General features: G+C 37.8%; 1 protein-coding gene across 11 annotated transcripts in view; it reads right to left on the bottom strand.

The window, feature by feature from the left end:
- Positions 1-2,800: 2,800 nt before the first annotated feature.
- BPTF (bromodomain PHD finger transcription factor) overlaps positions 2,801-14,611 on the bottom strand; it is a 47,018-nt gene continuing 35,207 nt past the window's right edge. For 8 of the 11 annotated variants that reach the window (XM_052687763.1, XM_052687772.1, XM_052687764.1 and 5 more), the window contains 8 exons: positions 13,815-13,897; positions 12,126-12,351; positions 11,352-11,704; positions 7,852-8,025; positions 6,970-7,162; positions 6,605-6,689; positions 5,618-5,804; positions 2,801-3,709 (listed from right to left, as the gene is read on the bottom strand). In XM_052687763.1, the coding sequence (XP_052543723.1) occupies positions 3,679-3,709; positions 5,618-5,804; positions 6,605-6,689; positions 6,970-7,162; positions 7,852-8,025; positions 11,352-11,704; positions 12,126-12,351; positions 13,815-13,897 (1,332 nt within the window). In that variant the 3' untranslated portion in view covers positions 2,801-3,678. Of the gene's footprint in view, positions 3,710-4,158; positions 4,460-5,617; positions 5,805-6,604; positions 6,690-6,969; positions 7,163-7,851; positions 8,026-11,351; positions 11,705-12,125; positions 12,352-13,814; positions 13,898-14,611 lie in introns of those variants that run through there. The other 3 variants (XM_052687768.1, XM_052687771.1, XM_052687765.1) reach the window with 2 other exon arrangements.

The following is a 14,611-nucleotide window of genomic DNA, read 5'->3' as shown; positions in this document are numbered from 1 at the left end:
TTAACGGCAAGAAAAAGTTTAATTTTCTTTTTACCAATTCTACCTCAGATAAATCTGCAGCTTGGTTTCGAGTCACTGAGAAGCTATGGAGCAGAGCATGTGGGATAAGTCGCATGTATGAGATACTTCTTGATCTGGAATAGGAGACAAAATACCATCAGTGAACATCCTACATTTTAGGACCTAGAAGACTGTTACTATAGGACATAAACTCACCAGTAGTTTGTGTTCATCTAAAATATACCATCTCACTTCTGCAGTGTGAAAGAGGTCATACAGAGCATAGCGTACATAGGTGGAATTTTCCCAAGACTTAATTAAGAGGGCTCCTGATTTGGCAAAATCATTCCTGGCAGTGATTCTGAGGGTGGGACAGGGGAAGGAAGGCGGAAGGGTTACATGTGCATCTCAAGTTTCTTTGTTTCTATTTTCAAATGCAGCCCAGGGACTAATGAGCAAGTCCCAGATCAATCATCAGCCCAGAATAGCAACTACGCACCCATCCCCACCTCCAAGATGTCATCGTAATCTAAAGCAGGCAAAGCAGGGCTGCAAAAACACAACCAAGATGGGATATGGCCACAGATGTTATCTCAGAAGAGATAACAGCATACCACTGCCAATGACATCCAAATGCAAAGTAAAAGGCCAGCAACCGACACAGCCTCTACTGCTACCTCAGGTACAAGTGCTGCTCTAGAAGCAAGCCTGAAGAGCAGTAGATTCCATTCTCCCTGTTTGCATCACAAGGCCACCTTCTTTTCCCTTTCTTTCTTGGAAGGTGTTCCTTAAAATATTACAACAGCCAAGCAACAGACCACTGCATTTCACAGCCCAACTGAAATGCAGCTGGAGGGAAGCATAACTACTGTTTCCTCTTCTGACCAGGCCTATCACATGCTACAGGATTGAAGAAAAACATTCTGAGTCATGTGGAATTCCAAAATGTAGCACTTACCATTAAAAAAACCAGCAGCATTGAGCACTCTGAAAAGAAGATGTTACTTAGATGCAATAGTTGCAATGCTAAGTGAGATACATCACAACAGATCCTTTTGTTTCCCCCCCAGAACACACACAAACATTCTGCAGCCAACACACAGAAACCCAGGTGCAGAGCAGTGTTGTCTTCCTGCCCTCCTAGGAGATATTCATGGCTTTTGGGTAAGCTCGACTTTTTAACCACCTTTAAATCCACGTTAACCACTTGATGAACTGAATTCAGGTCATAGGAAATTGATTGAAAGTTGTCTGAGAAACAAAAATCAAGCCAGAATGGTTCACATGATCAAAATCTATGTTACAATACATGACTATTTTGAAACATGCTATTATTTATAAGAAATTAAAAGGAAGATGACTGAACAGAGAACACAGATCTTAGGAACTTACCATACTTTTAGGAAGGTGGAAATCAATAACTTTTACAAGACGGCTTTTATCCAGAAACACCTTTTAACTAAAAATATCACCTCTAATAAACCAAGACAAATGCCTCACCGCATTCATTGGCAATTGAAAAACTCAAGGCGGCTTTCAGCAAGGTGAAATCATGCGCGTGGATTATTTCCCTGATGAAACTGATTCACTAGCAATTAGACCTAATCTGGAAAAGCCAAGACCTACAACAATGCCACAACATCACCAATGGTTTTCATTAGAAACACCACCAAATCAATGTCAAGCACGTTATTTTATTTGTCTAGGATGATGTGTCCTTTAAGGTACAAAAAAAGTACTCTTCAATTTGCCACAGGTTTTTAAAAACATAGCAGTCTATTGCCTACAGGTAGGAAAGTTTTAAATGTCATATAGTACAGAAATATTACCAAGTTCTGATGAAATGCAAGGTATGTTAAAACACTGTTAGAAGCTGTAAATTTTTTCCTTTCTGCATTAAAAACACAATGCGTACAATATGCAGCATTTTTATCTTAAATGTCAAGGACAACATAACCTAAATGCAACTACTCCTCTTTAACTTCAAGCAGCGTAAATGGATAACTGTTTTCACACTGAGCAATTATTTTTGTCACATATAGGTTAAATGACAACATTTGAACGTACAAAAAACCATGGGTTTTATTAGATAAAATTATCCCAGAAGTATCTGTACACCTGAGCCTGTGAGTATAAGAAAGTGTGGTCAGTAGCAATATCTTTAAGAAAAAACAACAAGGAAGGTTCTTGCATAGCAAGGTGTGAGGTTAAACCAGAAGGAGCTTATTCATACATCAGGGAAATCCCAGCTCACTGAACAGAAGTTAACTGTGAATCAGTGCAAAAGCTTAAGTCAAATGGTTGGAGAGCTGCATACAAATCATGGCTCAGTAACTAGATTTAGAAAATATGAGACAGCCATTTACGCAGTATGCAAGTGAGAAAGAAAAAGAAACATCTGCAAATTGCATCTTCTTTTGACTACAACTTACTCTTCTTGCCAGCAACTCCTTATACAGGAAACAACAAAGCCATCTGGAACGCCTCTCATAGATCCACTGACACTTGGAACTGTACATTTCTAGGGCACTTGGCAAAATATCACTTAGTTCAGCAGTGGGCAGTGACATCTCACCAAATGCTTCCTACCACGTTACCCGTTACAGTAATTTTGGCACCAGTGTAGGAATTCTGTAACGGGACAACAGCTGCTTAAAAAAGAGAAGTTCTAAATGCGACCTCGGGAGCCAAGTCAGATCTCCTTTTCCACTTCCCTCCCCACTTACTCGTAACACCTCTGCTTTCCACCAGATCCCCAAAGCGTTACAAACATATCAGCGCGCACTCAAGGACACCTACATGTGTGGGGAGAACAATTATCTCCATTTATTTTGTTTCATATACATCCATATTTTGAATTTTAATACAAAAGAAAAAAATTAGAATCTGACAAATGTTTACAAACAAGATACCTTCAAATAGATTTTACTCGTTTCAGTCTGGTGTAGAGTAAATGACAAATTGTACTGTAATATTCAAGGCAACAGAGTCTGTAGTCCATGACCACTTAGCCCAACCTTTATGCAAGCTTAATTGTTCTGGTTTCTTTTTAATCTACCATGAATGACAAACTCATCGTTGATTCCCAGTTCTGTGTGTGTGCACATGTGTACATAGCAGCTCCTTTCATAGAAAGAAAAGACATCTAGAGGTCTTCTTGTACTTTTACCTACAGGAATCATGTTAAGATACAGAATGGATTACATGTGACCGGGGCTGGATTTTATAAGAAAAAATAATTAGCTGACAAATGAGGGCAGCAATAAAAAAGCGTCTTTTTTGCAACAATAAATAAATACAGTCAAAGTTTTCTGTGTGGACTTTAAACCAGCTTCTTCACTGAAGAACAGACGTGGCATTTCCATGGAGTTAAACTTGACCCCATTTACTGTATCTTTTTATTTTCTTGCTCTTTCTCCTTCAACAAAACAAAGTTTTCCTGCTTCTGCCACAATAGTACAACAATTTGATCTTGACAAGAAAGTGGTGCTGCTGATTTTTATTTCTTTGTCCTTTGGACAAAATAAGCCAAGGATATAATTTGACTGTTGTGACCAATAAAAACGCAGTTTACATCGAGTCTTGTCAGGATAACCTGACTAAAAACATCTGGCTTCTTAATTAAAAATTTTCAGACAACCAGATTCTTGCTCGTTTGTTAGGTTTACACGCAGAACTCTAAGAAGACTGCAGTTTGTTGTTATGGGACCTGCAGAGTACAGAAGAAAGTGAAGAATTAAGCACCCTTCATTTTGGGAAACACAGTTGCTGCAAGGTGTTGCCACAGGTAAATCACTAGGAGGGAATTACCATCGTGTTGCTTCTTTTTTTTTTTAATCTCAACTCTTCCAAAAAAACCACTTAATTTTCCCTGAATTTTATTCACATTTTCATGTCCTGCACACAAATATTTCACTGGTTGCCAAATACAGTGTCACTGGAATATTTCAAAATGCCTGAAGTCAGTTTTATTCTCATGCTTACATAACAGTAGTACATCAAAAGGAAAGGAAAAAGACAATTTATACAGGTGAATATTTATAATAAGGTGTATTCAGCCTAAATTTATTCAAGACATCCTTGGATTAACTTAATAGAAAAAACTGAACCAGGCATATTAAAAATCACATCTCTGCTTATCACCGTTCAGCAAAACCCTTCTTTAACATCCACAATTTTATTGGTGACTGAAAATAAAACAATGAGATACATGGCTTCCGAGATGAAATTTTCATTTCTCTCATTACAGTGTTCCAGGGATGGGACAATTTTTTTTTCCTGTTAATACATTTGCATTTAACCAGCAGGATTTGCTGGTAATAATAAAAATACTCATTGTTTACTTTTTAGACAAATGATCTGGATTTCTTTTTTTTAGGGCTATTTAATGTTACTGAATTGTACAATAAAAGAAATTTCTGATTCCAGTTAAAACAGTTCAGACTAAAGATATCACAATCTGCAAGAGAAGAAAGGACACAGATGGTATAAATGAAAAACAATAACAAATAAAATGCAGCAATGAAATTAATGTGTAAGCAGTGGACGCTGGATAACCAGCAAATGCATGATGAAAGAAACATGAGTTGAGAACTACCTAATAAAAATTATTACTACAGTATCATACTGGGAAGGAAAAATGCTGGTCTAATCCATTTGGTCTCACATCCTCTCTCAACAATATTACACTCCCATTGGATTAGAGCTTCCACAGCGGTAGGTATAAAGCAAAGTGTTCAATTTACTTGATTAGAAATTAATTTAATCCTGCATTAATACCTCAGACTAGGAACCTTAGTTTTGACTGTTACAGTCAGATGGACAAATTTAACTACTGCACACATACAGATTTCTGTATGATGCTGGAAAGCAGTCAAGGCTTGTAATTCAGTTACAGTTGGCTCATGTTGGAGTACAACAAGGATACAGACAGACAATAGGAAAATCCATAGAGCAGTGGCCTATTCGTTTTCAGAAATGTCTACGTTAGGTAAATACTCTTCAGTCTTTCTATAGAAAAACATTAGAAAAGAAAATTTGATTTTAAATACTCAAATTTGAATTGTATTTAGATTTTCATCTATCTTTAAAGTATATTTATCTCTCTGATTGAAACAAGGTAAGTTATAAAACGATTAGAGAAGCAAACTATTTTGAGTTCTTTCAGTGAATTATAAGCTTCACAGAACAGTCTCTTTTCAGCCTCTAAAAAGGACTTGGTGCACAGTAGAACATAATTAAGACTCAGAACAGCACAGCGTATGTCCTGCTTGAGAAATGATTCCCATTTAAGTTTTCTGCAGCTATGACTTTGGGTCATTCAAGTTTTCTATGAGCATTATATTAAACTTGTATACAACATCTCATTTTGAATGAGTATTACAAAGTAATCTAAAAAAAAAAAAACAAACCCACAAACATTTAAGCCCTAATATTGATTAAAATGACAGATGGCTGCTATAGAACAGGCTTTTTTTCCCTTTCAAAGAAAAGCAGTTGTGCAAGTAAGTGCATGGACAAGCAAATCTTTGTATGAATGTAAGGTAAGCTTCTAAAAGCATTAAGGAGATTTTAGGGGACCCACAGAACATCTATGATTAGGAACACTTTAGCTTACCTGCTTGCCTTAAATCCTTTTAGTTTCTGTACAAAGAATGATTCAAGAACTTCTGCACATTGGTAAAAAGGAGAGTCACTTGGATTGTAGTAACGACAGTTATCAAAAATTTTGGTCATATCTGCCACAAACTCTGTGACCTTTTTGTAGTAACGCTTCAGTATTCTTTCTTCCATGGTGGCAAGGTCTTTAAAAGAAAGCAAAGATTATTAAAGCGAGGCATTTTCAACTTCAACAGAAGTTAAGGTTATCAGAGAGCAGGAAACAAAGCCTACAGAAGTTTAGTTGTATTCCCAGGAACTCAAGTTGTGACACAGTAACACCAGTAAACCTCCTTTACAATAAGCACTTATGCATGAATGTGCCATTTGCAGCTGAATTAAAAAGCACAAGGAGATCCTGCAGATGTTGGTTTCTTGCAGGAAGCTATTTACTATTCCTGAAGAAATTAAGGAAAAAAAAAACAAAAGTGTGAAAAAATCTGGATTCTTGAACTTCACTTTCCTTACAGCCTTTACTGGGACTGATCCAGGCATGAACATTTAATCCTCTGGTCACCTGAATTCATGAATCACCTTAAGCAAATTTTCTAAATATGCACTAATATGTGCATATTTATCACATGGCACAGATGAAAGATTTCAAGTGTACAACTGCACAAAATAGTAGTGCTCCCACTCCTACCAACTGGATACATTAATGAGACAGGAATGACAAAACAGTAATTGTTCTATTTTAATGCAAACGTAAATTAAAAACAACTTTTAATTGGAAAAACAATGACTTACCTTTGGAAAATGCCCTTGAGGTGCTTATTTTCAAACATCAGTTATGGAGAACGTGTGAACACACTGATGGGCAGATTATCTCGTGTGTTTTAAAATATGCACATCTACTTGCAGTACTTACAAGCATAATAGGTAACAAATTTGATACTCCTAATCCCAAAACTACTTGCTCATCACGAGATTGTTCTGAAACACTTACCCATTGGTTCTTTAATAACACCATAATAATCTGGTGCATCATTGGGATCTACTGGTTCTAAGAATGGCCAGGCCATCTTGTGAGCCTGTCAGGAAAACAACAAGTAATTAACAACAAAAAAATAGCACTCTTCAGTAGATACTTCCACTAAGTTGCAGTGATATGCTTAACAGAAGTATTCCATGGCACAATAATGCCAGTTAAGTCCAGCTGAGATGGTGGCACTTTGCACAAAATAAGGTCTTGTTCTAGATTATTATTTTAAAAAAGGAAACAGCAACTGGAAGAGAAATCAGAACTCCACGACTCGTCAGATACCTCTTGCAGAGTAAAGCATCCCACCCTGCTGCAGTTTGTGTTCTCACCTGCAAAGAGCGCAGAACTCTTCTTAACCCTTCGTAGTCTTTATCGGTCAGCGGACTGAGGACAGTCATGGCATCTTCTGTGGACTGACATTGTGGACACACATACTCATCAATGAGATCAGCCTCACTTTGCAAAATGCCAACACACCGACCGTGATACCAGTTCTGACACCGGTCGCAGCCAATGTAAAATCTGCAAGGTCCAAAAATACATTAGTGACTACATTTATTTAAATTAAAGATTACATTTAAAAACATAAACCTGCAGTCCCTTGCACACAAGATACCCAACACAAATACAGCAATATAGCACGTGACATTCTGGACTGACAAAATCTAATTACGTTATTCAAACTGCTTTTGTATTTACAGACTAAATTACAGAACATTTCACAATTAGTTACTGCATTTTCTGCTAGACGCTATCAAGCATTCAAGGTTTCAAAATCAGCCATCTGCTTTAGAGCTGAAAGGAACGGTGTAATGCCAGCAATACCTCCCAAGCAGTATTCCCAAACAATTCAAGGTACGTTTTCTGCAAACTGGACTACAGCTGGGCTCCTATTTCACTCTGTACAAACATTTTTCATATGGAAGCATCAGTGTTGTAGTTGAGTACTGAAGAGGGTATTTACGAGTCAGAACCTTACAGAAAGATGCCAATCACATATCCCCATACTAAAATTATGCTTTCTATCCAAATCAGACTATAGCACAAAAAAATCCACCGAATACCACATTTGACAATTACTGAAAATGAATTTGTATTACAAACGAATACAATATATGCAGAATATCTTTTTTCTTTGTAAGGAACAGGTAACCAAAGTCAGAGCAGTTTGCTACCTAGACATTAAATAAGAGGTTCTTATCAGAACTCACTGCGACTCATCATAAGGTGTTCTGCAGATACAGTACAATTCCTCACTGCTGCCCTCTTGTGCCCGTTTACAATCATTACAGATGTACACATCCATTTTCTTAGCCTCCTTTTCTGTGATGCCAACACATTCTCCATGATACCAGTTAGTACAAAGATCACAGCCAATATAGAACCTAAAAGTATTCACAATGAAAATGACAATGTAATTGTCATTTCAAATGGCATGGCACTTTTCCCTGCATTTCTCTCTGATGCACTTTCTTGCTGGCCTACTTCTTCAACTTTCTCTTGTTTTCCCTGCTTCCTTGCATTCTATCCTTACAAGCTAACATCTCATGCTGCAGCTATGCTGTTGATAAGGTCACTTGGGTCAATTTTAAATTGACAATTCATTGAAATGCACATCAATATGTAACCAGACCTTGACAAAACCGGTCTAAAAACACATCTCCAATGTGCGTGCAAAAATTTGTAAAAGGCACAAGAAGACAAGGCCAAAGGAAAAGATACACATTTTCAAAATTGTAGCTCAAAAGCTACTTAAACATTACTTTAAGATTTGAAAATGTAGGTCTCAGTTAATTTAAAAAACAAAAGCAAAGCGCAAACACCAGCTAGGAGTTACAAGTATACTACAAGGAACATGCATTCCAGCCATGTGTACCATACATCTTGGTGTAACATGATACAAAAAAAACTGAGTCAGGACATGGCTGTCATAATTTTAATTTAGGGCATGGGGGAGGCAGGCTGAAAAACAGAGATTCAGCTACTGAGAACTGCAGTAAATCGGTACGTTGATCATTTTTCAGAGAACAGTGCCTACTCTCAGACAGCTACGTGACAGAACCAGATGTGGTATGACACAACGTGAAGGGAACCAGGTACAGAATCATGTGAATGGGACCTTGCACAGAATGACGTGACAAAACTCTAAAATATTATGCAAGGATGTTTGACGTTTTGTGTATGGATACCTCAGAACACACCTATGACTCATGGAAACCAACCAGATGGGCGAAGTTACACATTCATTCTCTCTGCCTGAGCAAAAGCAAGCCGACCCTGGGGATCTTCCTAAATCTTAAAGACCACCAAGCACCTGCACTATGTTGCTTTATCAGTTTCTGCAGCCCTACCTAATTCATCGGTCTTCAGCCAAACACCTCTCAGTACAAACCAGCAGCAGGACAGCAGCTAGCCAACGCTCCATGAAACGAACACCCCTGCCTTCCTGGGTGTTTGCTCCATTTACTCCACACCTACCTGTCCATTTTCAGTCAGACAAATCCTGAAAATGGCACAAACCGACCTTCCATCAACAACGGATCAATGCAGCTCCTTCTAATAGCAACAGCTCCTTCAAATAGCAACAGCTCCTTCTAATAGCAACAGCTCCTTCTAATCAGCAACAACTCAGCTGTGGTCTTTTTCCCAAAGGGGATCAGACCTAGCTGCTCCCATCTGGAGCCAGAAGCTAAAGTGAAACTCACCACCCAGAATTCACGTTCACCACAGGCTTCACATTATGCTTTAACAAATCAGCTGAATATAAGTAGGAATCTTAGAATGATGCCCTTGTTGACCACCCTCCATACAACATACATAGAACCTACAACCCTGGTGTGAAACCAGTGAGAACTAAATATAACAGCCTAGCAATAGAATAAGTAATACACAGAATTACCTTGGTGGACTTACTAAATCCTAATGAGAATAGGGCATTTGAAACACATCTCAAATAATCTCAGATTCACATCTATCCTCTTGAAAGCAGAGAATAGACACCAGTACAAAGAGGAGTATCTGATGCCTACATGTGTGTATATACACATACATATGAACAACGTTTACCAGGAAGCTCTTTTTAAATTTGCCTAACTGCTTTCCAAATAGTGGAATCATAACATAGCTCAACGGTACAGTCATCATTTTTAGGAACATAACATTCAGAATTGACAAGAAGCAGAACAGTAGAATTGAATCATATTGCTCAGGGCACTGATCAGTTAGTAACATCTCACTACCTTAATTCTATGTATTTAAGCACTGCTACTGATTCAGGACACCAAAATTCACACTATTTTTATCAACTTACACAAATGCCCACTGAAATATAATGAAAAGCAAATCCTTTTGCTCACAGAATTCATTCATCCCATTTTACTTTTGCGACAGTTCTGCTGACTAACAACAGCAGTGCTCATACAGACCAGCACTCAGCATCACAAGAGGAGAGCAGGTAACCTCCTTCTAGGTTTCTGTCATTCAGTGAACTTAATACAGTATTCTTATTGAGATAGAAAAGACACACATGCCTCAGAAATAACAGTGAATTACATCCAGGACACTGGGAGTCTGCAGTTTACAAAGAGATGCTAGCACAGATAGTCTGCAATTTCCCACACTGATGTCAAACTGCAATGGTCAGAACTACCGAGCACCTAAGATTAATTAAAAAAAAACACCCCAAAGGCCTCAACTGAATTTAGTTATACTAATTAAAAAACAGAGGCTAGAAGGAACTGCAGGAGATCCTCCAGTCCTGATCCCAAGTTTGAAATGAGAAACCATTCCCGGAATTAAAACACTGCTCCATCTCTATGGTTCACCTCTGTTATCAGTATCGAAAGCACAACCAAATGGTATCAATTAATACTTCTTGTATCATCACTCATTAAGCAGATAAAATACTCACATGGAACTGGTCTGAAGTCGAATTTCTTTTACACGCATTATCTATCAGACAGCTATCACATAGCAACTATAACTAAGGATGTTAATCACTTCTAGCTTCAGCAGAAACGCTTAACACTGTCCCCTGCCATCCACAAAATCTCCCACTCCAGCATTTAATAGTGTTCTTTGCAAGATTCGTATATAGCATTTCCTCTTTCACAGAAATATTTTTCCTTGTCCGTAGGAAACTGCAGTTTTCACTTTGTCAAATGCTCACACGCTTAATTTTTGATCAAGCTCAGAACACACATTAATATACAAATGATTCCAACCCAAAACATTCTCCAAAGTGAAGTGCAGTCAAGTAACATGGAAGCTCCTTTACTGGCTAGCAATTAAAAAAAATAAAATAATGTATTGGAAGACGGTACCAAAGCTAGTTCTAAAGAGCATCAGCCACCTGTCCAGTTCACAAGAAACTGCTCACACCAAACTGTCACTTGCTTCCGAGGCAGAGGCAAACGGCAAAAAGAAAGAACAACAGAGCGGAGAAAAAAAAAGAAATGTGCATGTGAGACAGAAAGATCATACAATGGAAACATGCAGACAAGTAGAAATATAAGTTATGTACATTAATAGATAAATCAAGTATGTTAATAGTTTTGTAACTGCTAGTGAAAAAGAGACTTTTCTCTACACCTTACTGATCACTGCAGTAACACCTGATACTTCAGTTCTAGAACTGCCTTACCACTGCTAGCTAACTACTAAACCTACATCTAACATCACACATCAAAAACCAATGGTGTTCACTACTCACTTAGACTCATCATAAGGCGTTTTACAGATGCAGTAAAGCTTTGTGTCCTTCTTTGTTTCCTTTGAGGTAGTAGAAATCATTTTCTTTTTCTTGGACTTGGAAGCTGACAAGTCTCTCTCCTCATCTCGCTTTCTCTTCTGGGAGGATATTGGCATTGGGACTGTGGTGGAGGAGGAGGAGGTGACGCTGGCTGTGTGGTGCTGTGGTGGCGATGGCAGTGCTGGCGGTGGTGGTGGTGGGGTGGCAGTGGCAGCAGCTGCTGCTGCGGCAGCGGCTGCAGCTGCAGCAGCAGCAGCTGCCTGGGCTTTTTCTTTTTCTTTCTTAATTTTAGTCAAGTCTCTCTTTAGCTCCTCCTGAAGTATATTAAATAAATAGAGAGGGAGGCTTCACATGGTTATTCCGGAACAAGTTTAAAACATAGACATATACCCCCATGAGTAATTGAAAGAAAAATAATTCAAGTCTTCCCAAGGTGCAAACTGTTAATGTGCACAACCTACAGTGTTAAAGGATAGCACTCTTGGCACACTATGACCCGCTGGCTGCAGTTTTACAAAAACTGTTTAAGGAAACAAGGTAGTTTCAGCACGGGTGAGAAGCAAGAAGCTTGAAAAGGACATCCATTGGCTTTGCAGAGAACCATGCACACAAAACCAGACCTGCTTTCTGTATGTTCCCTTAAAAGCTCACCAAGAAAATAGATCCATTAGAAGTTAATGCTGAAACATTGCCCCCAACTTAAAATCAAGCAAGTCTGAGAATAACTGTCCTTACCTGCACTTCAATTTGTAGTTCTTTGTCCAGAAGTGCTCTTTTTTTCAAGATTTCAGCTTTGAGCTGTTCTTTGTGCTTGAAAAGTAGAGCTGATAGCTTGGTAGCATTCTGTTTACTACGCTTCTGCTCCACGCTCTCTTCTCGCTTTCGTTTCTTAGCTGCCTGCTTCTCTTCCTTATCTATCTTATCCAGAATATATTTCATCACTTGGTTGCACACAATCATTCTGGTGAAGAAATAAAGAAAAAGTATATTGTGCTATCCCCAATTGAGAGAGCAGAATCATTTAGTTCTCCAGTCTCTGGAAGCTTCAAGCTAAATTATTATGTTTATTAAAATTAAATGGTAGATTTGGTATTTACTGTGTAGCTCCCACTCGTCCTTTACTAGATCACCAATGGGAGATACCAAGACATGAATCAGAGGGCTGATTCCATTCAACCGATTCCTGCCTTTCCCTGTAAAACTCCTAACAAAGTTTAGACTATGATCAAAGACATTTTGACTCAGCTCAGTTTCCACTAACCCATTGGAAAGAGCTGGATTTTGTTTACTTTGATGCAGGATGAAAGCCATGCAAGCTGGAAGCCTATAACTTGATGAAAACTAATTCTTACTCTTCCCTGAGCACTGATATTTACTAAGATGTTGTGCTTTGGCATAAGGATGACAAATACTTTTCAGTGTAAGGGACCGAATATAACTAAAGCAGTTTTAGATTTCCTCACTGCTGGCAACAAATCATTATTCTTCCATGTTTGCCATACATCCAATTACAATCCTCTTTCCCTGCTTACTTGTCCTGTATATTTCACTTACTTTGCTTTATTTTTCCAGAAGATAATAAATACACTTTGATTTCCCTTCCCATTCTATTTTAAACTTCCTAGAAAATTAAATGCTTCTTGTTGCCAGAGTGACCATGAAAAATAGCTCACAGACATTGGATCCAAAAATCAGACAAAATAGCTCTGGCTGGGAAAAGTAGCTGCTGCTACGGAAATCCAATTCAAAATACCAACTTGACTATCTGACACCATTCAATGAGGTGCATATGTTTACTTGTTTTCTTTTTTTATCAAATTGTGTAACAAGCAGCATCTAGCTGCACCACTGTAATCAACAAAGCTTTTACTCTAACTTGATGATAAAAATCTGAGATGATGTCAAGATAAACCCAAGATAACTGACAAGCACTCCAAAATTTTGCGTTTAGCAGCTCCAAGGAGGAAATCTCCTCTTTTGTTCAATAGTGGCACCTTCCAACTCTTCAGTTCCTTCTGTTGAATGGAATGTATAATGCTGAAATGAGACTAAGTGATGCCAAGGGACAAAAAATGGAAATAAACAACCATAATAAAGGACAGAGTAAAAGCAGGCTTTTCTGCAACAGAATCATTCATTCTCCATTCTCTTTAAGGATGGATTTACCTTCAATTTAACAATTATGGCCAGCTCCAGACACACACATGCAACACCTGACCTTAAAACATATTATCAAAGTAAAATCGGGAATATACAGGATTCAGTTACAATTCTCACCAATTACTTTCAGGTGCTACTTGAACCAATTTTAAAATAGCCGTTTCTCTTCAAGCAGGTGTTTATAAACCTGTTTTATTATATATATTAAATAATGTTATAAATATAAAAGTTCCAATCTAAAGATACACCATGATGCATATTCACCTCTGATTTTCTTCCCTCTCCGTTGGAGTCAGTGTCTTCTTTTGTTTCAAGTGTTCTATGACAGCATTCTGTTTCATAACCACCTGCAGAACAACAGAGAACCCAAAACAAAATATGAAAACTTTAGCTGGTATTTCACAATACCACTGGGAGAACCAGGACATTTCCTAAGTTAGAAGAAAAAAAGTAGCATTTACTTCAGTAAGTGAAAAAATGGAATTGATTTTTTTTTTTTTTTTTTTTTAATCAGGGCAGCACTTGTTTAAAGTAATTATTTAAAATTTGAAGTCTTTTAAAATGAAATTCAAAATTCCTCCTCCACCTCACAGACAGAGTAGGATATTTTGTTTATGCACAGTTTAAACCTAGGGACTAAACATATGTTGACAGTATTTCTTCAGTGATGGTACTTTTATTTAAGAAAAAAAAAAGTAAGAAAGAAGGTAAGATTCTATTATATAAATGTTGGTTTTTCTGTTTGTTTTTAAAGCTCCGCAGCCATCCAACAGCATTACATTTCAGATACCTCTTTGAAACCTCAGATCCTTATAGCAGGCAACAAAAGTACTGTACACGTGTTCTGAACATCAGCTCTCCTGTCTATAACCTATCTTTCCTGAACTGAGAATAACGAGATACTGTCCCAGCAGCTAGTGGTAAGCTGAATCAATGTGCCAAAAGACTGCAAAGATAGTACAACTGACTTAATGTGCTGAATTAATGTAGAATATTTAATTAAACTGCCAAAACCAATTGTATGCTAGCTTTGAAAAAATCAAATTAACTGCCTATCAAAT

Source organism: Tympanuchus pallidicinctus, unplaced genomic scaffold, assembly GCF_026119805.1.
Source record: "Tympanuchus pallidicinctus isolate F22 unplaced genomic scaffold, pur_lepc_1.0 scaffold23, whole genome shotgun sequence".
Lineage (NCBI taxonomy): Eukaryota > Metazoa > Chordata > Aves > Galliformes > Phasianidae > Tympanuchus > Tympanuchus pallidicinctus.
Note: the sequence above shows the minus strand (reverse complement) of the source record. Positions and strands in the feature narration are given on the sequence as shown.